The sequence below is a fragment of the Condylura cristata genome, unplaced genomic scaffold, assembly GCF_000260355.1.
Source record: "Condylura cristata isolate star-nosed mole 26May11 unplaced genomic scaffold, ConCri1.0 scaffold00015, whole genome shotgun sequence".
NCBI classification, from domain to species: domain Eukaryota; kingdom Metazoa; phylum Chordata; class Mammalia; order Eulipotyphla; family Talpidae; genus Condylura; species Condylura cristata.
In genome coordinates, this window is record NW_004567116.1 from 8,251,238 (window position 1) to 8,263,580 (window position 12,343).

Sequence of the window (12,343 nt, forward strand, 5' to 3'; positions counted from 1 at the left end):
ATGGGGCTGCCCTTAGCCACTGCAGCATGAGTTCGATCCCCCACCAGAGAGGTGACCCACATGTTCAGCAGACCCCGCCCGCCTCGCCTGCTGCTCCCCTCAGCAGTGTGTTTCAATCATTTGGCCTGTTCTCCACTGTCTCTGGTGAATCCTCTCACCGCGCCCCCCCCCGCACCCTTTTGACCTCTGACCTCCAGGCTGGCCCATCCCACCCTTGCTGCGGAAGCCAAGGCTCCCTGTCTCCTGGGTCCTTGTTCTTGCTCTGTGGCCTCTTCCAGTTCAAACAGAGTGAGGGCTCCAGGCTGGAGACAGCTGCTCTGTCTGAGAGAGGTGTGGACCCAGCAGATGGGGGGCTGCAAACCTGGCTGGGGTCCCCCTGACACCCTTCTTTCTCAGCAGCCGTCGGAAGACCTGGTTCCCTATGACACAGATCTGTACCAACGCCAGACGCACGAATATTACCCCTATATTGGCAGCGATGGAGAAAGTCACAGTGGTGAGTCCAGGGCCCTCCCAGAGCCCTTCCCTGCTGGCCTGGGCCCCCCAGTATATGCCCGATCTAGAGAGAATAAAAAGAAGCTGGGGTCTCCGGACACCTCGGGAATTCCACTAATCAGATCAAATTAGCTCTCAGGGGATGTACACATTCACTACTCTGAACCCTGACATTGCTGCTCCCCCATACCCCGTACCCCCTTTATCATGTAGCTCGGCTGTGCCAAGGTTCGGGGTTATCTTCTTCTACAGTGGCCTTCCTGTCCAGTGCCTGTGGCCTTTTCAGAAGTGAGGACACTGAGGTTCAGGGAGCTATGTGACCTGTACAAGGTGACAGCTGGTCGTCGGAACCCAGTCTGTCTGCCCAGACCCAGGGCTCCCCCTGCCCCCCTTCCTCCCCCTGTCCTTGTCACCCCTTTGTGCTGACCGTCCTGCTGGTATGACTAGTGGGGTTTCCCTGTTGACATCTGGATAGTTCTCTGTGTGGGGTCTGGCCTGCACACGCAGGACGTCCAGCAACGCCAGCTCCCCTGGCTTCTACCCCCTAGATGCCAGGGCACAGCCACTCACCACAACCAACACTGTCATATGTCTAAATGCTCGCCGCTTGAGAACTGGGAGCTCCTCCATGCAGCAGGGACTGGAGCTCCCAGCTTTCTGGGGGTGGCGGTGAGGATGAGGCTGAGCAAGGGAAAGGATCCTTCTGTCTGGTCTATTGGCCCGCCCCAAGGCCCAGCCTGGATCAAATTCTGGGAGGGGAGAGAGCCATGTGGTGCCTGTGATTTAGGTAGGGGGCCGAGAGTTGTCCCCAAGTCGGACTCGGTGTATTGACAGCCTGGCCCAAATTTGAGGTGACCTAGTTAATTTGTCTTTGCTGGGGATCCCGTCCAGATTCTGAGAGACTGGGTTGGCCAGACACTGGGGTGTCCGCAGGCCCAGAGGGAGAGGCTCACTGGATGCCATGGCTGAGGTAGCTTTCACACCTGAAGGCCATACCTGGGGCCAGTGACACCTGGAGCTCCATTCTGAGGCACGTCTTTGCAGGGTCAACCTGATGGCCACACCCAGAAGTGTCCCAGGAGGAGAGTCCTTACTTAGGCTTCTCATATCTGGATGCCAGACCTCACAGACAGCTTCACAAGGGGTGTACACCAAGCAACAATTACAAGGACTCTCTCTGCAGTCTACTTGGGAGTAGGAGGTGGATGTCCCCCAAAGCTCCATGTGGGAACATAATTGTCTCAGAACCCTGAGGCTACAAAGGCGTTAAAACACCCTTTTCCAACTTTTTATTCGCAATGCTACAAAAAGTACATCCTCTCTGTGAAAAAGTCAGATAACTTAGAAGCAGCTGGGGAACTCGCTCAAGGAGGCCAGGCCTCCCTGAATGGTAGGCCAGCACACACACCCTTCGCTGAGGGTTCGAGACCCAAGGTCCAAGACCCTTTGGGCTTAAGACTGGCGCCCCCTGGTGGCCCCACGCTGCAGGACCGCCCAGGTCCCAGCAAGCTTGGGGCCTGTGGGCCTCTGCTCCTCCCGGATCCTTTTTGCTCTGACCTAGCTTCACTGGGTTTGGGTATTTTGCAACTTCAGTGTCTCTCCTGTAATATGAGGCTTCTGTCCCTAGAAACCATCTAGGCCTGGGGTTGGGACTGACGGACAGAGCACTCTGGAGAAAGATTGAACTTTCCTGGCTCAGCGCCCAGATAGCTCCCTTGTGTCTTGGGATGGGGTTCCAGCAAGGACTCCCCACTGGATGTCTGAGCACGCACCAGTGTGTTTCCTTCAGCAGTCCCATGACAGTTCCCAGGAGTCCCAGTTCCCACTCGCCCTCTCACCCACCTCCCTCCTTCACTGCACCTGTTGGAAGGTCTTGTCTGAAGACTCCAGACTAGAGACACTCCACATTCCCCCTCCAGTTCCTACATGTGCTCTGCATCTACGTGTTTGGGTGGTGAAGCTCCGTGAAAAGACACAAGGCCACTTGGGTCTAGCCGTGGCTCCATCTCTTCTCAGGGATGGGGCCCTATTTCCTTGTCTTTAAAGCTGAGAGTGCAGAAACACATGATAGGAACCTGACCATTCAGCGCGGTATGCATGCACATAAGGTTTGAGGTATGGAGTACACAGCCCAGTAAACTCTCAGACATAGTATCGGCTTTACTGCATCTACCCCTGGCAGGAGATGAGGCAGCTGGGAGAGGGTCATTTTCCATGGTCCTGACAGACCCGGTCACCTGCCACCCACTTACCCTTCTTGTCAATATCCAGCCATCTCCCCATTCTCCCAACACTACCAGCCTCTTACCACTCACCTCCTCCGCCCAGGCACCACACAGCCCTATACTAGACCCTGCTCTAGGCTGTGTGGGACAGGGAGGTCGAGGATGAGCAAGCCAGATGTGGCCACTGTCCTCATGGAGCTTACATTCCAGGAAGAGAGAGAGTCAGTGCAGATAATACCCAGAGCCCTGTAAAAAGCAGGGAAATGTAAAGTGGCGTGTCTGTGTGTGTGGGGGAGGTCAGGGAAGGCCTCTGAGAAGCAGCAGTTGAGTGGAAGTTTGAGTGAAGACGGAGAGAGGGAGTTCCAGGTAGAGAGACAGCACCTAGGAGTGACCATGACAGAGTGGCCGCTGAGCAGGGGGCACACAGAGGGAAAACGAAGTGAGGGGTGCGGAGGAGGCAGATCTCACAGGGGTTGAGGCCACACACGAGTTTGGATCTTATTCTACACAGCAGGATGCTACCAGAGGATATTGTGCAGCGTTAGGACACCATTTTAGCCAGAGTGTGTGTGTGTGTGGTGAAAACATCAATAAATGTTTACTCGTTAATAATGAAAGAAATATTCACTGCAAAAGTTTCAGAAACACAAAAGGTTGTCAAGTAGGCTGTTTCCCCTCCCCCAGCACTCACCTCAGCCCATCCTTACAGACATTCCATTTTACATTTTTAACCCTCGAAGTCTCTGAATGGGCACAAACACACGTGCGTACTCTATTCACTTAAAGGTGGAATTGTCAGAGCTGTTCTGCTATTTCTTACTTAAATCCATCACAGACACGTCTCCATGACCCCCACCATAGTGTATCGCAGAGATTCAAGCATGTTTCCAGGGCTAGGGACACATGAGTGTGCAGATTTGAACTTGGAACCGCTGACACAGAGACATGTATTGAGTCAAGTATCTTCCATATGCTCTTGGCAGACTGACTTTGCAACCTGATGCTATTATTCACTTTACTATCAAGCATGAGAACGTGATTCTCCAGTCACATACAGTCACTCACTCACTTAAACTTCTTGACACATACCAAAATAATTATACAGGAAAGAAACCTTCCTCAATTTCGTTGCTATAATTGACCCACACTATCTAAGTTTAAAGTGCACAGCAGACAACACCCGACCCCGTCACCATGCACACGCTGAATGACCATCACAAGAAGTTTAGTTAACATCATCTCACATAGTTTCCAAAACAAGTGTTTTCCCTTGTGATGAGAACTTTCAGGATCCACTCTCAGCAAATTTCACACATGCCAGAGAGCGGAGTTAGCTAGGAATCGCCCTGTACATTCCATCCTCCGGACTTATGTAACTTACCGCTGCAGTTTGCACCTTAAACACCTGCACGGAGTTTCCCTCCTGCCTGCCTTGGACAGCCACAGTCAGCTCTTTCTCTGAGTTTAAGTATTTTACATTCCATGTGTGACATCAGACTGTAGTGGTCTTTCTCGGTGTAGTAACTTCTGTTAAACGCGTGTCTGAGTTTTCTGCTAAATCACACTTTGGTGCGTTCCCGAGGGCAGTGCCCTGTGGGTGACCATAGGCAAGTAGGTCACCTCTTTCTGCCTCAACGTTTTTACAATTCCTGCTTCACAGGGTTGCCACCAAGCTCGAGGGAGTTACCACACATAAAATGCTCAGGACAGTGTGTGGAAAGGAGTGAATATTACGTAAGAATCTGCATTCTTGTCAGCAGTCTCCTAAGAAAGGGTGTGTAGGAGGTGAAGGTTTCGGTTGGTTTTGTTTGCTGGATCTTGTATCTTTACTCTACGTTCTCGTTTGATTACTAGTAGTTTGACCAACAACAGAAGTCTAGGTTGAAAACCATTTTGTCGCTTGGAAACTCGACAGCCTTTCTCCACTGTCCTCTGGCTATGAGAGTTTTTCTTAGGAAGCCTGACGTCATTTCACATCCTCGTTCTGGCACGTAGACTCGCTTTTGGTTTTGTTTGCTTTTTCTCTCTATTTTAGTGTTGCTTTGTCTTTCTGAAAGATGATAGTGTCTTCCCCCGTACCTCATGATTTCCTTGAAAATGCTCACCCTGGCCGCTGCGGAGAAGAGCAGCAAGGACTGAGGCAAGAAGAAAGCACAGGCAGAGTGGTGGAGTGACCCCGGCAAGGGGCGGTGGAGTCTTGGACAAAGGTGGCGGCAATAGAGACCGAAAGGAGGAGGCAGTTCCCGACAGATTCTGAAGATAAAACTGAAGAATCTTTACGTACTGCTATTTATTAAATTGTGGTAAAATTCACATAAAATTTACCACCTTAACCATCCTTAAATGCACAGTTCAGGGGCACTGAGTCCATTCACACTCAGAGGCCACTGGCCTCTGATTCCAACATGAGCTCAGACAGGACTTGCCTGGATCTCCATCCATCTCCGTAGCGCCTTCATCATGCTTCTCTGCGCATCCAGCGATTGTTCTGAGCCTCTTCCCCCACCCCCTGGCAACCACCATTCTACTTTGCTTCTATGGTTTGGACCCACTAGGCCCTCCTGAGTGACATCACATGGCATTTCTTTTTGTGGAAATATGATTCACTCAGTGTCCACATTGCAGCGTCCATTTCAATTCCCTTTAGGAAATTCTAGGGATGAACAATGTTCAGTTTATGTTTAGATCACATTTTGTTTATCCATTCATGTGCTGAAGGGTCGCTTCTGCCTTTTGGCTATTGTGAGTAGTGCTTCTGCGCACATGTGTACAACGCCCTCTTGGAGACACCTGCTCTCATTTCTCTGGGGCATATCCAGACTGGGATTGCCAGATCATATGGCATTTATAATAATTTATAATTTATAATTCCATTTATTATTTTTTAAAACCACCATACTGTTTCCTGTAGAAGCTGTACCATTTTACATCCCCCACAAACAGTGCACAAGGGCTCTAATTTATCCCATTCTTGCAGGCGTTTTTTATTTTCCTTTAAAAAAAAAGTATTTATTTGAGTGAGCATGATAATATTGGTTATTTGTGATGGGATTGGGAAGGAAATAGAATTTCAAAGTTCTTCTCTCCAGCCATCCATATCTGTCCATATCCCCTTTCATCCTTCAATACAATTAACAGTGTTACAAGACGGGGAGAAGGGCACCCCAGAACCCCCAGAATTGCCTGTTAAAAATAGGTCTGCATCTGCTGCATCAAGATAAAACACATTCTAGTGTGTAGGACCTTTAATGGAAGAGAACTTTAATACGACTAGTATGCAACGAAAGGGAAAGAATATAGTTTCTAAATCAAGCACCCAAAGTTACCCATCCCTTCATGGGTAAATGCCCCGCCCAACAGGTTAGCCCAAAGCAGGCCCGCTGAGGCCTGAACGCCTGCCACAAGTCTGGGGGTGAGGGGAGGCCTAGGAAAGGGGCTGAAGGGGCCAGACAAGTCTGAAAGGAAAAGAACAAAATCAAAATCAAGATAAAAGCTACCATTGTCAGCCTCCCCACAGGTCTCTCACCATGTCTGTTTCAACCAGCCCAAGGCCAGGAAGCAAGTACAGTTCTTCACCTGTCTCTCTGCTCCATGTGCCTCCTCCCGGCCCCCTCTGGCCTCCATCCTGCTTCCTTCCTTCCCCAGTTACTGCTCGAGCTTTTTCTGCCCCCTGCTCAGCTTTCCCTCCCTTGGGTGGGGCAGGGAACCTGGAACCTCCCCTTTCTCTGGGGATCCCCGTTACAACAATCCACCCATTATTCACACATCCATCTCACCGTCTACTCCTTCTCCTTCCCATGGTCTTTCCTTCCACCTATCAAACCATTCACTTCCTACTGACCTGTCCACCCAGTCAAGAGGTACTCAGATCATCTATATGCTAGGTGCTGTGGAAGGAACAGAATACAGGTCCTGCCAGCTGTATATTTGGTACAAGGGAAATAACAGTCAGGATAGAAAGGATAGAAGGGAAGACACCACGAGGCCTGGTGTTGTCTACTCTCAGCCTCAGTGTCCCTAGCGAGCAGCCTGCAGGGTGGATGGGCTTCAGGAGGTCTTGTCCAGTGGTCTGTGGTTTCCTCAGAAGTTTTTCCCTCAGTCTTTGCTTTCGTAATTCCTCATCTTCTTTCTCTCTCTTGATCTTACTTCTACTCCCCTGGGGGAGAGGCTTAGGCTTCAGGCTGGGGTTTCTGACCAACTAAATTACATTTAAGACTTGACTTTTTGTGTATGGGACTGTTGTATCATTTTGCTTTTGTCCTGGTGACATACAGGTATCCACGACATGAAAAAAACTGAGTGTGGCAGGACTTTGGCTCCAGATTGGAAGCTGGTGTAGAGAGGAAGTGAGAGATCAAGATGAGTAGGTCATTGCTGGTTGGATGATGGATGGATAGAAGGATGTTCACAGATGAGTGATGGATAGATAGAGGGATGGGTGAATAATAGATGAATAAAGGCTGAATGACCATAGTGCATGGTGGATGAGGGCCAGGTAATGGCAGACAGACAAGTGACAGGAGCAGTCGTTGAGGTCTCTGTGTCCCTCGGAGCCCTGCAGCTTGGAGAGTCTTGTTTCTCAAGGTGTTGTTCAGTGGTGGAAGTTCAGTACCTGGAGCCAGACACAGGTGGGCTTGGATGCCAGAGCTACTGTGGAGAGGGGGCTCAGCTTCTGATTCATAATCCCCTCATGTGGAAAGGAAGACCACGGTAAACTGGCCACCTTATCAGAGCCAAGGTGGGGTGAAACATGTGTTAAGTTCTTAGCACAGTGACCAGCGCATAAAAAACACATGAAAAGTTAGCTTTCATTTGTCATTTAATTGTCGATGGAGGCTTCTTTGGTGTTTGGTGTCTGACAGGCTGCCAAGTGGAGAGCCAGGGCTAGCTTCAGACATACAAACAACATTATGTTCTTTGGGGGAGCAGCATCATGTCACCAGGGCTTGAAATGTACAGTGGCCTAGGTGGTCCTCTGAAGGGGCAAAAAGGCCTAAATCAATGCGTTCGTGAACAGCCATCTGGAGCCGGAGTGCTGACCTTCGCACTACAAAGGGTTCCTCATGCTGTGTCCATCAGAGGGCCTCATCAGAGGGCCCACACGTGGGGACCTTTCTGCCTGCCAAACAGCGTTTATTACATAATTGCCCACGCACTCAAATCAAGGGCAAAGGCCAGGTTTCTGTGGGGCTTTTTGAAACCCTCCTTGTGCTCAAGAGTGTCCACCGCAGCTATCGGGGTGCCTGGGGCTGGGTTCCAGAGCCTCAGTGAGCCAGGGAACCTCTTCAGGACCCTGCTAAATCGCAGACTCCTGGCTTCTCTCTGAGCATTTTGGATTCAGTGGGTCTCCAGCGGGTCCTGAAAAACTAAAGACTTTCCAGCCCCCAAAATGAGCCTGATGAAGGTGTCCTAAAACCTGCTTTGGGAATGTTGGCCCCAGGCTGTAACCATGGATTCTGGCTCTCAGGCCGAGCGAGAGCAGGAGCGGAAAGCAGGAGGAAGAGGTGCAATGGGGCCCCTCACCCACACAGGCCTCCCCAGCCCTGGACCTGCAGTGGGTGTGAGGGACGATGACACATTCTGTGAGGACCTGGGTGCTTCACCAGACCAGGAGAAGGCAAAAATGGGAAGCCCAAGGCATAGTACCAGACGATGGGCCTACAGCTAAAGAGAAACCCAGATCTACCCACCAGACCCCGGGGCCCCAAAGAGCCCTCCCTAAGGGACACCCAAGTCTCCCGCAGCCAGTGGAAAGGGCCTGGATCTTATGAAGTACAAAGACTTTGGGTTTAGATACCTTTTTTTTTTAAAGATTTTTTTTTTATTTGTGCATCCAGAACTGGGGTACAGGCCAGAGGCTCAGGGGCGGCGAGAGGCTTCACCAGAGACAGAGTGGGGAGCAGCACAGGCTGACTGACAAAGTACACTGCTGAGGGGAGCAGCGGGCGGGTCAGGAGAGGTCTGCCGTGCCATGTGGGTCAGCTCCGGGGCTGGGGATTGAACTCATGCTGAAGTGGCTTTAGCTTCTCAGTGCTGTGCTTTAACCTGCTGCGCCACCAGGGAGGACCCAGATAACTTTTTAAAAAAGATTTATTTATGCATACAGAACTGGGATACAGGCCAAAGGTGCAGGGGGTGAGTGGATTCGCCAAAGACAGTGCGGGGAGCAGAACAAGCAAAAATAGACAAAGTACACTGCTGAGGGGAGCAGCGGGTGAGACAGGAGAGGTCTGCTGTGCCATGGGGGTCAGCTCCCTGGCCCGGGGGGCGAACTCGCACTGAAGCAGCCACAGCTTGGCTGAGCTTTGCAGTGCAGTGCCCGAACCCGCTGCGCCACCAGGGCTTAGATAGTTTTATGGAGGAGAGTCACAGAGGGTTCATTAATTCATTTACTTGGGCCATGTCTGCCGAGTGTCTCCTGGAAAGCGGTGGCAGGTAAACAAAGCCAATCACTGGCCTCAGGGGGCCAGGCTGGGGCTCCAAATCCCCAAATCGGGGATAGTGACAGCCAGGACCCCCAAACTATTTCTCTGGTCACTGATTAAGATGGCAGGGAGCAGAGGAAATAAACATAGCCAAGCCTCTGCTGCTTGTTCAAGTGCCAATCCCAGCCCTTTAGAATAAAACGACAGTGACGATGATGATGCCAGTGATGGCACGTTGAGCCAACACCTGGCACAGGTGCTAGCTACGCACCTCACAGGCATTCAGCCATTGCATCCTCACAAAAAGCCCATGAAACGGCATTCCTTGTAGCCCCATCTGACAGATGAGGAAACAGGCTCAGAGAAGTGTCATGAACTGCCCGGCGTCACACAGCCGGCACCCCACGGCAGGACCGAGTCCAGCTACACCTCACTCCACATCGTGGAATTTCCTCTGTGCCCCAATCTTGTCCAGGCAGGCCACGTGACTGCACAGCCAAGCGGCTGGCATGTCTCACACCCCAGAGCTCCCCTGCTCAGAAAGGTGGCAGGGATCCCAGGCTTCCCAGAAACTCCCCTGTGGGCGCTGTCAGGGTCTTGGGGTCTGGGCTGCCTGGATGTGGGTTTTGGATGGTTTCACATGTGGATTGGACCTCCGTAATGACCCCCTGGGTATCTTGACTTTGAGATTGGGGGGATCAGAGCCTTGGGGAGACTAGACGTCTTGTCCAGGATCACATGGCGCAGCCACCACCAAGCAGGGCTGAGAGTGAGTCTCCCGCCCATGTTAGTTCTCAGGGGTGTCGGAGTGTGTGCTGGAGCGAGAGAACAAGGGTGCCAGGCATGCCCGTGCACATGTGTGTGGCCCGTGTGCTTGTCCCAGAGACGCTGCCTGGGCCGGTCAAGCATGGCGCAGACCCTCGTGGGTCACCTGAGAAAATCCGTCTTGTCGTTTTATCATCGTATCTTTTTTTGTGACTCCAAATTGGATCGAGGAAGTCTGCAGACAGGTTCCAGTTTTTGTTCCTGGAAAAGGTGCCCAGAGAAACCATGAAGAAACCTACCCTATCCCGTGTCCCCATGGCAAGGGGCTATTCCCCACACACAAATCCACTTACCACAGACCTCTGAAAACACAAGGGAGTTTCCAGGAAAGCCTTGTTCTGGCCACCTCACCAGGCCCAGGCGCCATGCCCAATGGCATGGCCCTGAAGGGCAGCACCCGTCAGAGGAGCAGGCAAGTTGTGGTGTGTAAGGAATGTCAGCCCTGTGACTGCAGTCACACTGTGACCATGTGACACCGCAGTATGAGTGTGAGACTGTGGGTAGTCTGTCAGCTCAGGCATCACTGAGAGGCCTTAAGAGGAGGGGAGGCCACTCAACATTCCCCCCTGAGGGCCTACTCTGGGGCTAGGCGTTTTAGAACAGGAACTCATTATCCCCATTTTACAGGTGAGTCAACTGAGGTCACACAGACCGTAAGTGGCAGAGCCGGGATTCGAACCCTGCTCGAAGGGGACACAGGCACGGCTCCAGGCCTGTGGGCAGCTGGGTTTTGCCTCCGCCTCTGCCTCTCCAGCCTTGGTGTCTTCATCTATAATATGGGGTCATAAGATGAAGGGGTGGTGAGAAGTTGGGTGTCAACTGGGCGTCCTCCAGACCCGCGCCAGTAGGGCCGCACGGCCTGGCCTCCTTCTAATGGGCACAAGCCTGCCGTGCCCTGCCTGGCCGCCCCGCTGACCCCGACCTCCTGGCCCTCCCACAGACCATTACTGGGACTTCCACCCGCACCACATGCACAGTGAGTTTGAGAACTTCGCCGAGAACCACTTCACGGAGCTGCAGAGCGTGCAGCCCCCACAGCTGCAGCAGCTCTACCGCCACATGGAGCTGGAGCAGATGCACGTGCTGGACACTCCCATGGCGCCCCCCCACACCAGCCTCAGCCACCAGGTGCGTGCTGGCCGCCCCGCAGGGGCCCGCGGCCTGCGGTGAGGCCCTGCGCTTCACAGGAAGCTGACACAGGCTCTTACTCAACCCAGCTTCCTGCCTCACAGCACCAACGGGCCGAAGCCCAACGGCTGCCTCCTGACCCTCCGACTGACCTTGTGACGCCACACCCCTTATCTCCTCTCACCCCATGGTGGACAGAGCCCAACTAACACCCCCCAAGCACATACACTCATCCTGCCAACCCCAGTGGTCCCCCCGCCCTCACTGACTGGCGCTATTCACAGGCCCCTCACGACCTCACACCCAACACCCTGAACACTGACCCCCATGACCTCTGCCGCCTGCGGCCACCGGCCCCGCCTCGGTCTCAGGGACGCTCACCCCAGGCAGTGTCCTGTGTGGGCTGCGCTGCCCCTCACTGACTGCCCTCCATGGCCCCTCACGTACACACTAGAGCCCACTCACTCCGGACCCAGCTCCCTCTTCTTTGAACCCCCTGTCTGCCCACCGAGACAGCACGTGTGTCCCTGCCCTGTGATGCTCGGCCTGGAGCCAGGAGTCCCAGCTTGGTGGGCATCCAGTGGCCCTGATGCCGACACCTGCACCCTCTGTGTGCTGCCCCCCTAACCTCTGGAACCACCGACCCCCAACCCCAGCCTTCGCCAAAATCTTCCCGCCCCTCTGGCTGCCTGTCTTCAGCCTTCCCTCTTCTCCCACTCAGCTGCCCTGGGCCTTCTCTGACCCCCACTGACCAGACCTCTTTTCCAGGTCCCCTACATACCCCGGATGTGCCTCCCGTACCCCTCCCTGTCCCCGGCCCAGCCCAGCTCGGATGAGGAGGAGGGCGAGCGGCAGAGCCCCCCGCTGGAGGTGTCTGACGGGGAGGCCGATGGCCTGGAGCCAGGGCCTGGCCTCCTGCACGGAGAAACAGGTAGGGGCCTGGCGCCAGCCCCTCCACCCCCATCCTGGCCTGTCTGTGTCCCGCGTCCACCCCCCCCCAATGTTGAGGCGCATCAGCCACGCCCCAGAGCTGCGTGATGTGGGAACTTCGGCCAAGTGTGTTTTGTCTGTGACCACCGATGCCTCAGTGTGTCTGAGCATGAGTGTGCGCCGTGCATGTGTGCACAAGCGCGTCCTTGACTGAGCGTGGGCGTGCGTGTGGAGGGGTAATGTGGGAATAGAGGTGTGGGTTGGGTGAGTGTGCGTGGGCGGGTGGGCGTGGGTGAGTGTGCATGCGTGTGGGGG

The 12,343-nt window shown here is 53.4% G+C and overlaps 1 protein-coding gene across 2 annotated transcripts in view; it reads left to right on the top strand.

Moving 5' to 3' along the window:
* The window catches only part of SPI1 (Spi-1 proto-oncogene), a 17,292-nt gene that overhangs the window by 2,304 nt on the left and 2,645 nt on the right, over positions 1–12,343 (top strand). Inside the window, exons 2-4 of one of the 2 annotated variants that reach the window (XM_004682829.2) lie at positions 397–496; positions 10,911–11,098; positions 11,867–12,029. In XM_004682829.2, coding sequence (XP_004682886.1) covers positions 397–496; positions 10,911–11,098; positions 11,867–12,029 — 451 coding nt within the window. The remainder of the gene's footprint in view (positions 1–396; positions 497–10,910; positions 11,099–11,866; positions 12,030–12,343) is intronic. The other variant, XM_004682830.2, reaches the window with a different exon arrangement.